At 38.0% G+C, this 18,162-nt stretch overlaps 1 protein-coding gene across 4 annotated transcripts in view; it reads left to right on the top strand.

Annotated features, from left to right (window-relative positions):
- PLPP4 (phospholipid phosphatase 4) overlaps positions 1-17,310 on the top strand; it is a 61,784-nt gene extending 44,474 nt beyond the window's left edge. For 2 of the 4 annotated variants that reach the window (XM_061458625.1, XM_061458623.1), the window contains 2 exons: positions 11,680-11,850; positions 14,235-17,310. In XM_061458625.1, coding sequence (XP_061314609.1) covers positions 11,680-11,850; positions 14,235-14,434 — 371 coding nt within the window. In that variant the 3' untranslated portion in view covers positions 14,435-17,310. The remainder of the gene's footprint in view (positions 1-11,679; positions 11,851-14,234) is intronic. The other 2 variants (XR_009744326.1, XM_061458622.1) reach the window with 2 other exon arrangements.
- Positions 17,311-18,162: the final 852 nt, after the last annotated feature.

The following is an 18,162-nucleotide window of genomic DNA, read 5'->3' as shown; positions in this document are numbered from 1 at the left end:
AGAATCATTAGTCTTGTCAGAATTCCTGTTTTGAGAAGTAGAAGCTGATATTTGTGTGTGAATTTGCCCTCAGTCCCACCAGCTGTGAAACATTTTGATCAGGTTTGATCAGGAATGACTGCTAGAGGCTGTCCTTGCTCTTCATCTTGGTAGGGTAATTTTCTACATCTCTAAGACTTTCTGTGGCAGCATTTTCATTCTGATCAATCATACGCTGTTGAAGACAGTGTTATGACAGTCCCTTCTTATAGCACTGTATTTTCACATCACGGTGTGGTCTTCAAGCCCATGATAAGAATAAACCAGAATGCGTATGAGAGTGTTCTGCCTAGACTAGAGCTACTTGGAAGTAAACCCAACCATTCTGTTTCCATGGGGACTTTAAATCTGCCTACAGAGTGGTCACTTTCATGAGTTGGGGGGTTGCATTTTCCATTCTACAAAAGCTAGTTGTGATCAGTCTCCAAATGCTGCTGGTTGATGCAAACCCCTTTTGAGCAGCAAGAGTGATAGAGCTGACTCACATAAGGACATGTTCTTGTAATGCAAATAATCCTGACTCAATCAGAATTATTTCAATAAAGAGTATCAACTACAGTTCTGCTGTAAGCAAAAGAGAAATGAATCAATAAAATGCTTCAAATGGGATTGTAGAGTTAAAATGCTAGACACCTTCCTTTAAGGGCAGCTGACTGATTTATCAAATTGCAGAAATCCTAAAGGCATAAACACTGATTTAGGTCTCTTATAAACAAGGGGATATTAAAAGTCTCTTGAGATAAGAGCTTTGAGATAAATGCAGAAAATCAAGCATATTATTTATATCAGAAAGAGAAAAGTACAGAACATCTACAGAAAGCCTCATTTAGATTTTGCTGTTACTGTCAGTTCTACATAGAAACCATCCGCTATTACAGAGAAGCAAGTAGGTAATTTATTTCCTCCTCAGAGGACTGTGCAAATACTGAAGCCAGTATTTATCTAAGGAAACCTGCACAATAAATGTTAATGCAAAACATTTTTAATACTGCTTTGTTGCAATCAGCTGGTCTCCATGGGGGTTTTCTCTTGAGGCTTTTAGTTTTAGCTTCTTTCGGTCTAAACTAAGGCAGTGGTTTTGGAAGTCTCTCTGTCTGGGGTTTCTCCATCCTGTTTAAAACCCCAGAAACTCATGGCAAATGTTTATGCTAGAAGTTTCCAATTGTTGGAAGGCAGTGTGCGTTGGGCTCAGTGGGTGATAGCAGAGGTCTTTAAAAATGTGTGTATGTGTGTGTATGTATTTTTCATTTACAGGGGAGAAGGGAGAGAAGAAAAACATCTTTGGATGATTTTACTGAGCAAATTAATGAGAAAACAGAAATCAGAATGGTTGGCCAGATGTTTTCGATATAGAATCATAGAATAGTTAGGGTTGGAAAGGACCTTAAGATCATCAAGTTCCAACCCCCCTGCCATGGGCAGGAACACCTCACGCTAAACCATTTAGACAGACACTTGGGACTGAATATGTTTTGAACTGGTGAGGAGTGGTCAGTGATTCAAGGAATTCTTTATCATGATTAGCCATTTTATTCTTCAGTTTATTAGCCTGTCTTCTTTGCTCATCTCATCCAGTTATAGGATGTATGCAAATGGTTCAGAGTTGCACTGGGGAAGGTTTAGATTGGATGTGAGGAAGCATTTCTTTACTGAGAGGTGATTGAATTCCAGAGCAGGCTTCCGAGAGGGGTGGTCGCTGCCCCATCCCTGTCAATATTTAAGAGGCATTTGGACAATGCCCTTAACTTTTGGTCAGCCCTGAAATGGTCAGGCAGTCGGACTAGGTAATAATTATTGGTCCCTTCCAACTGCAAATATTCTATTCTGGTCTGGTCTCTGTCTTCCCTGCTCTGGCTTTCTTCCTTCATTACATGCTTGAAATCAGTGACTTTGTGTGAATGAATGCAGGAAGATCCTGTCTAGAAAAATGGAATTGCTAGTTGCTGTAAATAACAAAAGTCTAAAGGCAAGGGTTAAAAGATATTTATGCTATCAAGCAATAGAATAGTGTATCTATCACTTTCTGGTATTGTTTTGTATGTCAAGGTGGCCTGAGTCAGAATGAAAAAGAGAGTATCACTGTTTCCAGAAAACACCTCTTGCAGTAGGGTAGGTAATGGGTAGGAGTTAAATATGAGGAGCAGGAGTATAATTTGGATGTGCCTATGGTTTGGCCTTGATTCTGGTTATATTGCTTACCTTGGAAACACCTATTTATCACTAGCAACTATAGTCTTGATAGCTGAGTCACATTCCAGGGTCTGCATTTGCTTGGATGTGTCCCATTTCTCCTAGCTAAACCACTGATTTGAGCAGAAATCATTCTCAAGATTATTCCAAAGTGACTTTGCTGTCGGTCCAGTCTGCTCCTTGGTTTTGGAGAGAGAGTGATTCCTTGGGTTTCTAACTTCTGTAGAACAGTTATAGTCTCTGATGCTCAGATGAGGAGTTTCCTTGATGCGAGTTGTCGTCTTGGACAGATAAGGACTATCAGAACAGTTCTGAACTACTACAGCAGTTATTAAAAGAAATAGCACCTTTTGATATTGTCTAGCTGATTGGCTAATATTTTATCTTCTCTTTATCTCCACCATTAACTGTTCCACTGTTATTTGTCACTCTACAGTGGATTACCTTTGTATTACCCCTGAGAAGTTGCCTTCTGTGGTGATATCAAAGCTGCTTCCAGTTCATGTTTGCACTTGATTTGCTTGATGAAGTGCTAATTAGATGAATGTGTCTGTGGTATGTCTTGCTGTGTCACTAAAAAGAAGACAGGAGACTGGAAAATATTGTCTTTTGAGTGAAAGGACAGCTAGCTCCTCCTCCTTTTTTTCACTATATAATTGAAATCAGTCAGTTGTAAAAATGAAAAGATTTTTACATTTTAAAAGCCATTAATTCATTTGAAAAATTAAAATGATTTATGTGTGTCAAAGTGAGGACATTATTGAATTTCCATAGAATTGTTTGCTACCTTGTGATAATTTATATAAAATATTACTGCAGCACATGTAATTATAGTTGGGTATCTAAATTTGAACTGTTAATTATCTTCAGCTAGCAATTTCATGGAGGATAATCATATTTCCTTCAGTTGAAAGCGAACATTTTAAGCAACAGATGAGCTACCAGCCACAGGTTTTTGGCAGTAATTGCTGCTATTTCCTATTTTCAAGATAAATCTCGTAATTAACAGCTGTATGGCAGTGTCTCTGAAATATTTCATCCTCTTAAAGAAAAAATAAGGGAAATAAGGAATTGATTTCTTAGATATGCAAGAAAAAAAAGTAAAATCTCCTGTGGGGTTTATTGGCTTCTTAATTCAACTGTAAGTACACTCAGAAATGGCTGTGTTTAATGCTTTTACCTCTTCCCTGACATATTTGCCTCTCAGTATTTAATAGCTAAGGCCATTTGAATTTATGAGGGGTTTGTGAGATGTACTCTTTAAAGTTGTTTTCCAGCTCTAATAATAAATCAATTCTTGCTAGTATGTTTGAGGTTTAGATTATGTATGCCTCAAGCATATTGCCAGAAGACTTTCTATTTTTTCCTGAATTTAGAAAAAAATGTGGGTTTTTAATATGTGTTATCATGTCAGTGTAAACGAGTTGCTCCTCACTGATATTTATGCGAGCTAGCAAACATGTTCTTTGCATTGTCTTTCACACTGTAGCCTTTAACACACTAACTTTTTTATTGGTAGTAATCACAATGTATTTTTGCCTTTTCTCTGCATGACTAAATAAATCACAGTTCCACTGTGTGCTCCACCATGGACAACAGCTTTATTTTTGCTATCCTCAGAGGATCTAGGATGAACGGGAAGTGAAGGTACCCGCTTTCCAGTCCCTGATTCTCTTAAGAGTTATTTAAAAGTTTCTCTAAGGAAAGAGAATCTTTAGAAAGTTACTTACAAGTTTGGATCCCAGAACTGAACTCAGTGCTGGTATAATGTAGCTGTGCAGTCACTCTCCTGCTGGTGTCCTGGTTCACTTTGCTACTTGAAGTGTGGTTGAAGAAAGCTTCAGTTTGCTTGCCCTTTCCCTCCCTGCAAACTCTTATTTACATAAAACTTTTGTTTGTTGGGATTTGTAGCATTAGGACTTTGTTTCATGAAGTGATGTGGTTTAACAAAAAGACCAAACAATTCACTCAATGCTTGGTATTCCTGATGCCTGTCAGGAGAAGAATGTATTAGCCAGGGACAGCACTAGTGCAGCACCATGATGGGGTGTTCAAGGACCAGTTGCATCCTGATGTCGTTCCGTCCTAGGTTTAAATCTGATACAAGTTCATTAGGTGGACCTAATTTCACCAAGTGTAATTGAGAATCTTGGCAGTGAGTGAAGAGTAAAAAACGTAACGTGTAGAAAAAGGTGCCTCTCTAGTCTGCTGCAGTTGTAGTATTAGGGTGAGTTTACAAGACAGTCTCTTGTAGTTTATCTTAATGCTAAGGCTGCTTTGATCAGGGCATGAGTGCTGCCCCTTCTCTTCAAAGTAATTCCAGAATCTGAGCCCTTTTAAGCTTGTCTTTACTGTGTCCTCAGAGAAAGAGGATATTTTCAAGGTTTCTGTCGAAAGAAATGGCAAAGCAGGCTATGGAACAGGTTCACTTATAGGACTCTTTGTAAATGCCACCATTAACTGAACAAATCAGAACTTAGCTCTCATTTTTTGGTAACAAAGAGATGCACCCTGAGACTTCGTTAGATATTTCAGGTGTAAGAAGGTATCTTCAAAGGTGTATTGAAAATAAAATGTCAGAAACACACAAAAAATTCACAAGAACTCACTCTGCCAGTCCTACACAAACAACCTAATGACTAACACTCTAGTTACTTGCTTTTCAGATAACATAGGTTTATGTTTTATTCTCATGTGTCTCTGTCTCCAATACCTCCTTCTTGTTTCCTGGGTCCCTGTATACGTTTGTATTTTGTGATGTGGTTTTCATGCTGGTTCTGCTGAAGTCCTTCTTTTTTAAAAAGAAATTAATAAAGCTAAGCTCAAAGGGAAGGTGATTGACTGTCCCACTTGAAAAAAAAACACCAAAATATTTTGCCTGGGATAATATGCTCAAAAGGTTCTCTGGGAATTGTACTTCTATAAAATGCTCTTTGAATTGAATTTCATCATTAAAATTTATGTGTTAAAATCTCCTTCAGGAAAGATAAATATTTTAGTCTTTGAACAGTGTGAAAATGAAAACATTCACCAGCAGCCCTAGCTAAAATTGCAGTAGGCTGCTGTGCAATTCCAGTGATGAATAGCGTGTGTTTGCATTTGGAAAATATACAGTAATCACTGCAAGTATAAAGTATTACAGACAAAGAGATGGATCATTTTCTCTGATTGTTACACAGGTTGTTTGAATGGTTGTTTTTCAGTTTCATAATTTGTTGCCACTTAAGTTGAGGATTTTTTCTTCAGCTCAAAAACTGCTTACTGTAAAGAAGATGTGTATTGTGTGCTTAGCAAAGCATCCATTAGAACTTGAGAAGCTAAAGATCCTCACGGGGTAGTTTAATTTCCAGAAAACACCCACAAAAGCAATTACATTTTTAATGAATAATTTATTTGGGGTTCTTGAGATCAGATCCTTGTTGACAGTTTCTCAGTTTATGCATTTCAACTTGGTAATTGGTTCGGGCCGTACAGATGGGTTTTTAAACTCACCTAAATCCCCTGTCTGGAGAGAATCAGATGTCAAGATAGGGTCTGCAATGTCTCCAGATGCTATCATTCTCCTTATTTCTTCTATGAACTTTTAGGTTTTGTTTAAAGAAGGCGATCAAAACAATCTGAAAGAGTCAGTCTAATGTAGTTTTATTCATTCCAATAATCATAATGCCCAAGAGGAAACTTCCGTGACATTCTCCAAGTATCACTATGGAACAGTTTTAAAATGTGCCTTCCAATAGCAATTCCAGATATCCCACCTACCCAAAGCAAGTTGAAATGCACTCTCTTAAGCTGGTAATTCCTAAACCACTAAGATGTAAAGGTCAGAACACTTGTCTTCACACAAAAGTCTACAGCTGTCACCCAGTTAGTTCTATTCGATTGGGTTTTTTTTTGATTGTTCCATTGTTTTACCCTCTACTGGTTGCTCATATGTCAGATCTGCAAGGCTTAGACCCATTGTCTTTAGAGAGTATCATTATCTCCTTCAACGTTTTCCATGATGGCGAGGTTCTGCATCTTTTGATGCAATTACAGGATGAAGGCTTAGTACATGTACTCCTTGGCCAGAAAGCATGCCAGGTTTTCAGGAGTTTTTATGATGTATTTTGCTCATGTCATTGCTGTAGCAGTAACTAAACATACTCTGATACTTCCTTTCGCTTCTACCTCCCTAGGTGCTTGCAGTGGAATGTTTGAATCAATTCTGCATGTACTTGATTGCTGTGAAGTGGAAGCAGCAATTCTTGTAGGAAGGCTGTTGGACAGCCTTAGTGATGTTTTGCCTACATAGCAGTTTTTATATTTCTTTCTATTGTAAGTATTTTACTGAATCAGCTTCTGAGATGAAAATGGCCCTTGATGATGGCAGTTTACAGTTCGATCGTGGTTTTGTCAGTAAGAACTTCACCAGGTGTTGGCACATATGAGCTAATTTTCCTCCTCTGTCTTCAGATTATTTCTCTGGAAATTGCGCACTTTATCCAAGCTCCCATTCTGGTGCTAGATCGTACTCAGCAGTGTGATATATAGGAGGTCAACAAAAAGATCAGCTCATCCCTTCTGACTGCCAACTCTGTGAACTTTTGAACAGTCCTTATCCAGCAACCAAAATAGGCAGTGTTACCTGCAGAGAGAAACCCCAGTACACTGCGTGGACTGACTTGTAGTGCTGACTTCAAGTTGATGGATCCCGTGTGTAACTGGTATTCAGAAATCTCATTCTGAGAGTGGGAATAGGGAATTCAATTTGATGAGCAGAGAAAGACAACGTGCTTGCCCTGTACCACCTCGCTAGCTTGAATCATATGACGGATCTTACAGTACAGTCTCTGAATGGTTTGTAGCCGTGTTGCAAACAAAATCAGACAGACACCTTTGATTGGCAGGTCTACACAACCAGTGTATCTATGTTATGAAGAAGTGTAAATAGTTACAACAGGTATAAAAAGGAAATTAAATTGATTTAATTCTACATAAACTAATGTTTATTCATGACTGAGACTCTCTAGGTACCATTAATATAATCTGGAGACTGCATATGCATTATTAAAGATTCCTTGTAGATAAAAATTTGAAATAAAGCCATGTAAGTAGAGCAAAAGTACAATACATATGAATTCCAGTTATTCCTTTAAAGAAACTGAAAACACAAGTAAGATGCACTCTGAATCTCAGCTCCCTTCAGAGTCTGTTCAGAAAGGTACAGATTTGCAAACCCAGGATTTTTATTGGTGTTTAAATTGCCTCCCTGGCTTTAAACCAAATATCTGGTGCTATCAGAAGATCAGGAAATAGAAACAAACAATAAGGGGACAAATCATATATTGCTTAATGTGTTTTCCTCTCATTTCGTTTATCCCCTTTAAGTTAGCTCATTGCACTTATTCCCAGTGTCTGAAATTTGCATCAACATCTAACTTAAATTAACACTGTTTTATACTAATCAGACTGGTTTTCTTATTTTCGTTCGTGTCAATGTCTCCAAAGAGGGCTGGTTGGTATTGCACACTGATCTTGCCTTTTTATATAAACAGAGTATTAACTTTTCATGATCTAAGGAGAAACCAACTTTGCAGAAGTGTTTGTGAGATGAGGAGCATTGTCTTCTTATGCAGAATGATAATTTTTCTTATTAGGTTGTACACAATATGTTAGGGCATGTGACGTGTGTGTGTGTGTGTTTGTATTTGCTTTGTGATACAGTGAACTATTGTCTCTATCTGGTGCAGAAAAATACCACTCAACTATATTCTACAGATTGAGCAATTCTTCAGTGCAAATATCACCTATATGCCCAGGATTCTTGTAGAGTGAATAGTTATTAATTTTATTGATTGACAACATCTTCAAAATACAGGCATAAACCAAAGTTGCTTTCATGGAGTGCACAGCAATCAAGTTGTCTTGAAATATATAATTACCTTTATGATGAGTACTCCCACATCCCAGAGTGTTTCACTATTAATTCCGTGTTCTTTGCTGCTGACTCTGCGCACATTGGGACTATCGGGTCAAGCAGCGCTTTCTGGATGTGCGCGCTCCAGGGTAAGGGAAGTCAATTTTACGACACTGCAAAATAAAGCTGCTCTGCAGAATATTAGTTTCATAGCCACAAGCTAGAGCATCATTATAGTACTTTTCCATCTTGCATTAGGATAAGTTCCCCTGGAGGAGTGTTTGTGAGTCTCTTTTCTTCCTGACCTTTAGTTTAGAAGAAAGCAACATCTGCCTTTGGGTCTAGTGCAGATAGAGCTCCTGCTGAACTTCCATATTCATTCGTGAGCACCACCTTCTGAATTGTGGCAGATCCTGCAAAAACACAAATTCTGGCAATTTTTCTTAAATATCACAGGGTTTGCTCTAAAGCCCATTTATCTAAATTTTACTGCCCACCACACTGACAACTGCTGGTAAAATTGCCTGGCAAATGCTACTAATTCTGAATATGAGTATGTGCGGACTGAACACCTACTCTATTGTTTGGGCAGTATTTCTTTAAGCCCTCTAAATTGCTAGGCATTGTAGATTGCCTAAGAATGAAACCACAAAGCACTTGCTGTTTCTATGGGAATACTGTCTTCAGATTTCAGTTCATCTTCTACAAATCTACAAAAAATAAATAACCTGGGAAGGAAAATGGAAATATGAAAGTAAAAAAAAGAAAGAAGTATTTTTGAGAGGAAGTATTTGAAAGTATTCAATCCAGGATTCCACTTGATATTGAATATCCAACATAGATTGAGTTTTGTTCACTGCATTTACTCAACTGGAAGATGGAATGGTGCAGACGAGTCCTGTTCTTGCAGTCTCGGGTAAGTTTAGACATGAATCTAGTTCCAAAGGTCTGCAGAATGGACAGCCCTATGTCTGCTCACAGATGTGGATGTGTGTCATTAGCCTATAAACACTTACAGGTCTTTGATACAAAAGACTATGCCACATATGGACAAAGCCTTGGGTGAGATGGTATAGTGTGAGGTGTTCCTGTCCATGGCAGGGGTGTTGGAACTGGATGATCTTAAGGTCCTTTCCAACCCTAACTATTCTATGATTCTATGATATAGTCTTTTGATACATAAGACTTTCTTATAGTCTTTTGATGCAAAAGACTATGCCACAGTTCCAGTGCAACTGGAAGAGCACAAGAGAGGCGAGTGTTGTATTTTGTCATATTCCAGTGGCTATTCTAGGGAATGTGACAGGCACAAGAGCATGTCTGCACTGTAAAGAAGCAGCAATGTTTACTTGGTTTTTTTGTGTGTCTGTCTACATTGAGTACTGAGAGTTGGAGAGGATGCTTGAAAAAGGGGAGCGTGTATTCCCATTTTATGAGATGTTGTCAGGATCATAGATGTATTTTCATCACTGTGGCTATAGTCTGGTGCTCTGACTATACGGCTCACAACCTGTTTCTGTGTAAGACATGTTACTCTTAGGAAAAGAAATTTATCTCAGAAATACAATGATGCAGAAATGTCAGAAGAAATTATTTCTTACCTGATAGGTAGTCTTAAAGCAAGTTCATATGACATATGAGTTTATACAATACATAAGAAGGTAAGACAGTCTGCAAGAAACTTTTCTTTATTCAGGATTGTTTATTATATATTAAAGTTTGCCTCCCACTGTCTTCTGACAAGTACAGAATCAGCAGTTGAAAAAGCATGTAGAAAATAATGTAGTTTGTATAGTGGCTTGATGATAAATCAGCATTCTGTCTTGCTCTGCTTGTCTAAAGAAGTGATTTATCTGTGTGTTTGAAACCAAATTTTCAGTAATTGCATTCAAACAGTTATTCACTATAATCTTATGAAACTACTCCATTGTGCTGTCAGCTAAAATTGACCATCCCATAGATTCATCAGCAGAACACAAAGCAATGACTTTATCCCACCTAGCATTTGGGAACATGAAGAGGAGGGCATTTGAAAAGCCCTGGCAAGAGATTAGGACAGAAGATGCATGCCTAACTGTTCTGTGGTTCTATGAGATAGTGATTTTATGATTAAATTCACTGGACGCACAATCAGAACAGGCATATGTATTATAAATGTGATCCGTTAGTTCTTATGGAGGCACTTGTATATCACAAAGATAAAAAATGTAAAGGCAGCCAGGGAAAGAATTTCAAATGCTTGGATAAATATTTATAATTTCACTATCTGTGCTTTATGTGCTCATGTTCTATTTTGATCTCTGCAGTCAGGAGCAAAGTTGAGTATGACATTTGTGGAGAAAATAGAAAACGTATTTCACAGAGCTACCTGTTCAAGTGCAACGCTACTTTTCCTGCAGTAAAAAAGAGAGAAATGTTCAAAAGCTTTTGTAAAAAACATTTAGAACGTGTATTAAAAATATAAATCCATCTGGTATTCCTCTGGGAGGTGAAAAGTAACAAGACGAAAAAACGTTCATTACAGAAATTTAGTGCCCGAGCTCTATCACCACTGCCAGTTTTGTATTTCTATAGAACAAGGTTAATGGAACCTAAGTTTCTCGTTTAAATGTAATTCCATTGCAGTAAAATCTGACTGAATCCTTTTCTGCTTTGAACTGTAACTGTTTAGAATAAGTCTAAAATCGGGAAAGATGTCCTGAAAGTTAAGCATGAAAGAGCTCTTGCGATTCCAGTTTTAAAAATTGCCTAAATGTTTAATTTCATGTGCAAATAAATTCTTTCCACAGGCAATGTCTGCCCCAGAGGAAAAAGCTAAATTGCTAATGGAAAGAAAAATCTAAATTGCTATTGGATGGATGAATGTCCAGAGGTACCACAGTATTTGCAGACTGGTCAGATTATGTGAAAGCTGAGTATCTAAGAGAAGGAAGTTGATTTGCTTTTCAGTTTTCGCTTGCCTGATTACTTGCATTGTTACATAGATAACACTATTACTATGGAGAACAGACATATGTCATGGATCTTGTGGCAGAATACCTTTTCCCATTCATCCCCCTAAGAATTGTGATTATGTAAAATTTGTAAGATCATTGTTGCTTTATGAAAAAAGACAAAGCAAGAAAACTCTCTACCTAGGCAATTTGCTACATCCTTTTAAAATAATGAGTTATAACAGCATCACTTATATGGTTGCATAGGAATCACCATTCAAACTATGAAACCCCCTCAGTTATTTGAAGATCGTAGAATCCCAGACTGGTTTGTGTTGGAAGGGAGCTTAAAGCTCATCCAGTTCCAAACCCCTGCCACGGGCAGGGACACCTTCCCCTAGTCGAGGTTGCTCAAAGTCCCATCCAACCTGGCCTTGGACACATCTAGGGATGGGCAGATGGGTCATCTCAACGTAACTTAGCTCCTAGTAGCACCCTAGAAAGTCCAAGGTTTCTGTCCAGGAGAAGGATCCTGCTGTCAGTTCTTAAAGGATCGGAAGGGACAGTATTGTTACAATGATAGTGACAGAATTACTGTAAGTCTGTGTTTTTCTTTATCAGTTGCGTTTTCAGGCCTTGGCTTTACCACCTTCTACTTAGCTGGAAAGTTACATTGCTTCACGGAAAATGGCCGGGGGAAGAGCTGGCGGCTTTGTGCAGCGATTCTCCCACTCTACTGTGCCATGATGATTGCCCTGTCACGTATGTGTGATTACAAGCATCACTGGCAAGGTGAGACATGAAAACACCTTTTTTGTGCTGTCTTTTATTAGCCTTATATTTCTTTAATTATTTTAAGTAAATCACATGAGTTAAAACTCACTGTAGTATGCTATAGGTTTTCCTTGCTCCTGGATTGATGCTAGGGTTTCAGTGTCTGAAATTTTACTGCAGGGGTTCTTTACTATTCTGTATCTTTACATACACAATGTACATCATCGTAGTTACATACAAATCTAGATCAGTGTTTTGTTATATCATCCTTTTTATAAGTGTACACATGTGCCACAGCTCTCCTGGATGGATCCAGCTGTAGGCTGCATCTGGCCCATTAGAAGCTCTGCCTAGTCCATGCCTACTGCTTCTCCATGTATCTGCAAGGTGCCTGTTGGGTATGTGAGGGACTGCTAATACATTGACACATATGCATTAGACTAGACTGATGCATCTGTGTGTAACTAGTCATTGCAAAGATGCATTCAGTCATTTGTATTCTGGTTATTGGGTGCACCTGATGTAATACACTGCTTTTCATTCATATCAAAGTGTATTTGGCATGAGGTGGGTTCATGTTCCCTCCATGAGAAATATAGAAACATTGCAAACCGAGCTCTATAGCATAGATTGCAACAGATTCTGCCCACACTGAAAAACTTGCTGCAAAGTTTGATGCGTTCTGTTCTCTTAACTTTTTTGGCCAAGGTTCTAATTGTTCCCAAGGTGTCACTTTTACACTTTCCAAAGTCAGGTCCTACTTAAGGAAGCGAAATATTTTATTTTCTTATGTCTTGTTAAAAATGATTTTCCATAGCTTTGCGCTGTGTCTATTTTTATGTCGATACTTTCTTATATTGACTATTTGTTCGCATTGGATTCAGCGTGGTACCAAGCACATGGTACCAGTGAATATTCAACAGACTGTAACTGCAAATAAATGTTGAATGTATTCAGTATGGATGAGGAGGTTATTGAAGCAGCATGCAGCGTCTTTCATGATCATAAAGTATATTCACAAAGCTAAAGAAACATGTCACACAGTGTTAAAGCTTACCTTTGTGAAGGAGTGACAGTTATTGACTGAATGGAAGATGGCTCTTAAGTCTTCAACAGCAGCATCTGATATACGAGTGAATTGTATAAAAGGTCTGCTTGTAGATGAAACTGCATCCTTAAAAGTCTACCTATAATCAATCACAAGGGATATGCTTAAGTGAAGCATCAGGAGTCTGAAGGATGCTTAATCCTAAGCTTTTATATAGGCAGATAATATGGTGTTTGGTACATCTTATTAAAATAAAAGATTGTGTCAAGCTGTATTCTAGCCAGTACCTTTTACCTCACTTCTATTATTGTTTGTGTTCAAATCTGAGGATTTCAAAGTCGGTGTGTATTTTCAGTGATATTTTGCTCTGGTTGCTTGAAAATGAAACATAAGATCTGGGAAGTAAATTAGTAAGACAGCAGGAGGATCTGACAACTGAACAAATCCTCTTACATTTCCAGTGCTGTGTGGTTCTGATGGAAAAATTATAATTGCCCATGTGCAAAAGCTGCAAATATGTCACACACTGGCCTTATTTTATCCTATTTTATTTTTTGGTAGGAGTATGGGATAGCAAAGAGCATCAAAAAAATTCAAAAGGTGTCAAATCAGTTATCAGGCATGCTTAGTCTTTGACCTCTCAGGTTCTTTTAGGAAGAATTCACCCAGCTTGAAATGGTCCTTGACAGCTGTCTTTCTCAGGAGTTACAAGTGAAATTAATTGTTCTAGCTAGAGTGGCCCACTTCTGAAGGAAGATAATTTTCCATCTTACATTCTACTTGCTCCTTGTCTGTATTGGAGAATGCCTTCTGGAATACAAAACAAGAGTAGATCTCTTGTAGCTGTCATTCTGTGGGGTACTTGGACAGAGACAAGGAGCAGACTGCACACAGTGCAATAGTTTGTGGTATAGCTCAGTGGGAGAGCTCTGGATGCTGTAAACAGCATAGCTCTGCTGTATTGTTCATAAATAGAAAACCTGCTGGTGGTCATTGTAAATCATGGCATGCTAGAAGAGGATACATGGGTTGCTTATTCACAAGTGTTGGTCAGAGGAGATCTGCAACATCATGGAGGCCCCATGGAGGCTGCTATTCCCCTTGTTCATCTCCAGAAACACAGCCAATTATCTAGATTTTGGATATTCAAGCTCTTGGAGATGTCCCCAGCAAAATACTGATTTTGTGTCCTATGTGATTGTGATATTGGGCTCCAAATTCTTTATGAAAATTTAAAGTTCACAGTTTCTGGGTTAAACACTTCCAGGTCAACCAAATGTCTTTTATTTACAGTTACCGCTGCCTGACCTTTCCACAGTAACATGCTTCTGGTTTTGTTGCTTTTCTTCTCTAGATGCTTTTGTTGGAGGGATCATTGGCCTCATTTTTGCTTATATTTGCTACAGACAACACTACCCTCCTTTGGGTAATACAGCGTGTCATAAATCTTATGTCAGCCTGCTAGATCAGAACTCTGTGAAGAAGGAAGAGAGACCTACAGCAGATAATGCTACTGGCCTGCCTCTAGAGGGAATAACTGAAGGTCCTGTATGACTTTAAGAAATGTGCAGAATGAACTTTTAGCCTTCTCACATTTCCTCCAAACTGGTCTCTTAACACAGTGTCTCTTACTGTACGTTGTTTTTCTTTTGTTTCTTTCCTTTTTATAAAGAGAAAATAAATATTTTGGTTTTAATGGCATAATAGCATCATACTTCTACAGTTAAATTTTCAGTTCATATTGACTTGCTGAATTATCTGTTTTCAGTCTCCTGCGAACAGATAAGCTACTTGAGGGAAGGGGAAAGAACAGGAATAAAAACAATCTTATGTGGAGAAATGGCTAAGAAAGTAATTTTAAGATGTGTTTGAAGGCAGGGTAGATCTGGAAACAGATTTTCTAAAGTACTGAGTATCTCCTAGCAAGTTCTGGTCATTTTCAGCACTCATTGATTTTGATGGGTGATGAATACACAAAGCACTTTTCACCAGATGCTCAGCATCTGTTGTGTCTAGACATTTCTCTATATAACTTAGTAAGTTAGGGCATCATCTTTATGTTTAGCTTGTTGCCTTCTAACATTAAAAAAATCTCCACATGCTGGTAGAACTTTGTATTAATTGTCAAGTTTTGACAATTAATTCTAGTTACTACTAGAGCTACTAATGATCAAGCAGCCAAAAGGTGTGAATGGGTAAGTGTTTGTAAGAGCCAAGCTTCATGCATTAGTGGTTCCACAGGATGATTATAACAGTCAGGAAATTCCACCCTGTTAAAATTATTATATAGCTTACAGAAACATATGTTCATAGGAAGGATTAGAAACTTGGTGTTTAAATAAAATCTGCATTTTTTTGAGGGCAATCACGGTGATTACTGCCAAAACAAAATGAAATAACACTCATGACATTCAACAAGCTGAAGTCTTTGAAATAAGTTTTCAAAAAGCCTAAAACTGTGAAGATAAATAATCACAATGTTTTCTGTGAATCTCGGTGTGCCACGTTCATTCTTGTGCAGTGACCCACTGCAGCACTGGCTGCCTAAAGAAATGCAAAGATTCTCATTTGTGACTTTGGGCACACAACCACGAATGCTTGTGGTGGTCTCCAGCACTGTAACATATCCATAGGAATGCTTGAGACAGTTTACCACTAGACCCATTCCACATTTTCAGCTCATCATGTTCTTGAGCATGGTGTTTGCGAGGGTTGGCTTGGTACCTGGATTGAAATTCACCAGAATCAGAACACTGTTGGTATGGAGAAGATTACAAAGTGTATGATTTTAGTTAACTTATTATGGGTAGGTCCCTGTTTTATTATGTCTGCACTGTGCAGTATGCATCCCATTCCTGTGAAATGATGTACCTTTGGGTGGCAGAATGTCAGATTCCAGATTTTTTTTTTTCCCTTAGGTATCCTGTGAAAATGCAGGCAAATGTTCCAGACCACATCTTGGCAGTTGAACATTTCTTATCTGGAGCTGCTGGTTAAAGCAATCAAGATAGCGCTGATCAACGACCATTATTACGGTGCTTTAGACTGGAGGATACTGCTGCCATAATTATAGTTTCTGTGTTACTGTTGGAATATGTATTATTGGCCTCGTAGGCATTTTGTGATTCAAACGGCTCAATGTCTTCATGTAAAGCTTGTCACTTACTTTTCTCAAAGGTAAGCTTCGTAGAATTTTCTGAGAAGAGCTACTTCCTCATTGGCAACACTTGAACTTTTATAGAAAAGCAAGTAAATTAGAAGCCCTTTAAAATAAATGTAGTAATTGTGTACAAGAGGATGCAACTTGACTATGTATAAACTTACATGATATTTGGAAATAACTATAAATAGGAAATGACATTAAGGAGCAGAATGTAAAAGGCATGAACCCAGGAGGGTTCTGCAGAAATTAAGCCTGATTTACTTGTAAAACTGATACCAGTTTGAGCGCATCAGTTAGAGACAGGGTTTTTTTTCTGACAGTTACAGTATTCTGAGCTCTAGAATAGAGACAGTTCCCAAATGTAACTGGGGTTGCTGATGTATATATGCTGGTTCACAAAACTAGCATCAGCAAAGCAAAATTGTTCCAGCATTGCATTTGCACTGGATTTGACAAAGCACTCCTCTAGTGTAATCAAGGTCTTATTCTAGAAATCCACACAATTTAGTGGAGGTTTAATCTTTCTATAAAGTTTTTAAACCATCCTACAGAATTCTGTAACAGGGATATCATTTTGTATCTTTCATAGGGGAGGATTAACGAAAGCCCTACAGTAAGGGTATCATGTCTTTACATTATACAGGGCTTAGCCATTAGCTTTTTCTTTCAGCAGGAACCCTAGTCTTCCAGGTTATATGCAAATGTTAAAAGAAAATAAGACTTAAATGAAAATTAGAAGTTTAATACTGATGCATAGAGCATTTTGCATGTTTTTATATAGATCTGGCTTATTCTTAAAAATGAGTGGGGCCTCCTAAATGTGCTGTACACATTCCTAGTATTTTAATGGCTTTTGATACAAACGAGCTATCTTTGGCATGAGGAAATCTTATACAGCCCTCAAATGAGTAGTGGCTGTTTAAAGATTGGAATATGAAGTGTAACGCAGCGTAAATACTTACATTGCAAGAGTAATTGGTGAACTTTGCCAAGCAGTAAAGAATAACCTATTTTAATGGGAATAATTAAATTGAAAGTCATCAAATAGACAATGTAAAAGCTTTGATTAGAATGTAATTAGAATTACGAAAGACTTAATGAAATGAAACTTGTGGAGGGATCTGTGGGCACTGTAATTACCAGTGCAGAGTCAGCGTATGGAAGGCATTTTTGTGGATCAGTGTATTTTAATCTCATGCTTTCTCAGTGTGAAGGAAATGTAACGTCGTAACACACCAATAAAACAACACATGAATGTGGGTTTATACATCTGTCTGTTATCATTTTTCTGCGAAGAATAAAAGTTACCAAGTTTCATTAATAAACCACGGGGAGTATTTCAACAAAACAACCCCTAATGTGACGGCAAACAGCAGCAGTTCCAAAAGCCATTACTGACACCCCTAAACTGGAGCAGCCTTCCTCCTGCTATCCAACTTGTATCCAGGAAAATGGACCATGTAAGTCTGTGAGGTTGAAATCATTAAATATTTAACCAGCTAAACTGCAACAGATCCCTTTCATCTGTCAAGTTCCGTATTTCAAATAGCACTAGGAGTGCCATATTTAATAACAAATGTGGTCGGACTGGAAAAGGAGGACAGCGTCTAATTGAACACAGCAAAATATCCTGAATCCAGGAGAGGCATGAGGTTGTGAACCAGTCAGCAAAACGTCCCACAGCCAATGCATGTCTCAGGCAATGTGTTAGAATACAACCGGAGCAAATACACCGATTCATTCTCACATTTTCATGTATGCAGTTTAGTATGATTTGTCTCTCTATTCTTTTCCCTATGGATCCATCAAGTTCTTTCTATTTAATATGAACAGAGAACCTCATTTTCATTCTTTCTTTCTGTGGCAAAAAGATACTGTGCTATGGATTGGGAAAAAAAAGTTTTCTGGTACTAAAATTCCATTGACTTTAGTGGAACTGCTCTGGATCACTAAGCACATCCCATCCAGTAAGTGCAATAAAGCCTTCACACAGTTATTGCTCAGATTCTTACATTTTTAGGAGCATCATTAGCAAAATATTGCAACTGTTTTGTCTTCAATTTTGCTTTCTTGTGCTAACATATATCTCTCCCAAGTTAGAAAACTGTTGGCTTGCTCT

The sequence above is a fragment of the Pezoporus flaviventris genome, unplaced genomic scaffold (assembly GCF_033815535.1).
Source record: "Pezoporus flaviventris isolate CSIRO_AGI_PZ_B2104156 unplaced genomic scaffold, CSIRO_AGI_Pfla_v1 ptg000029l, whole genome shotgun sequence".
Classification (NCBI taxonomy): Eukaryota; Metazoa; Chordata; class Aves; order Psittaciformes; family Psittacidae; genus Pezoporus; species Pezoporus flaviventris.
The sequence above is the reverse complement of the archived record's forward strand: the minus strand, read 5'-3'. Positions and strand labels throughout refer to the sequence as shown.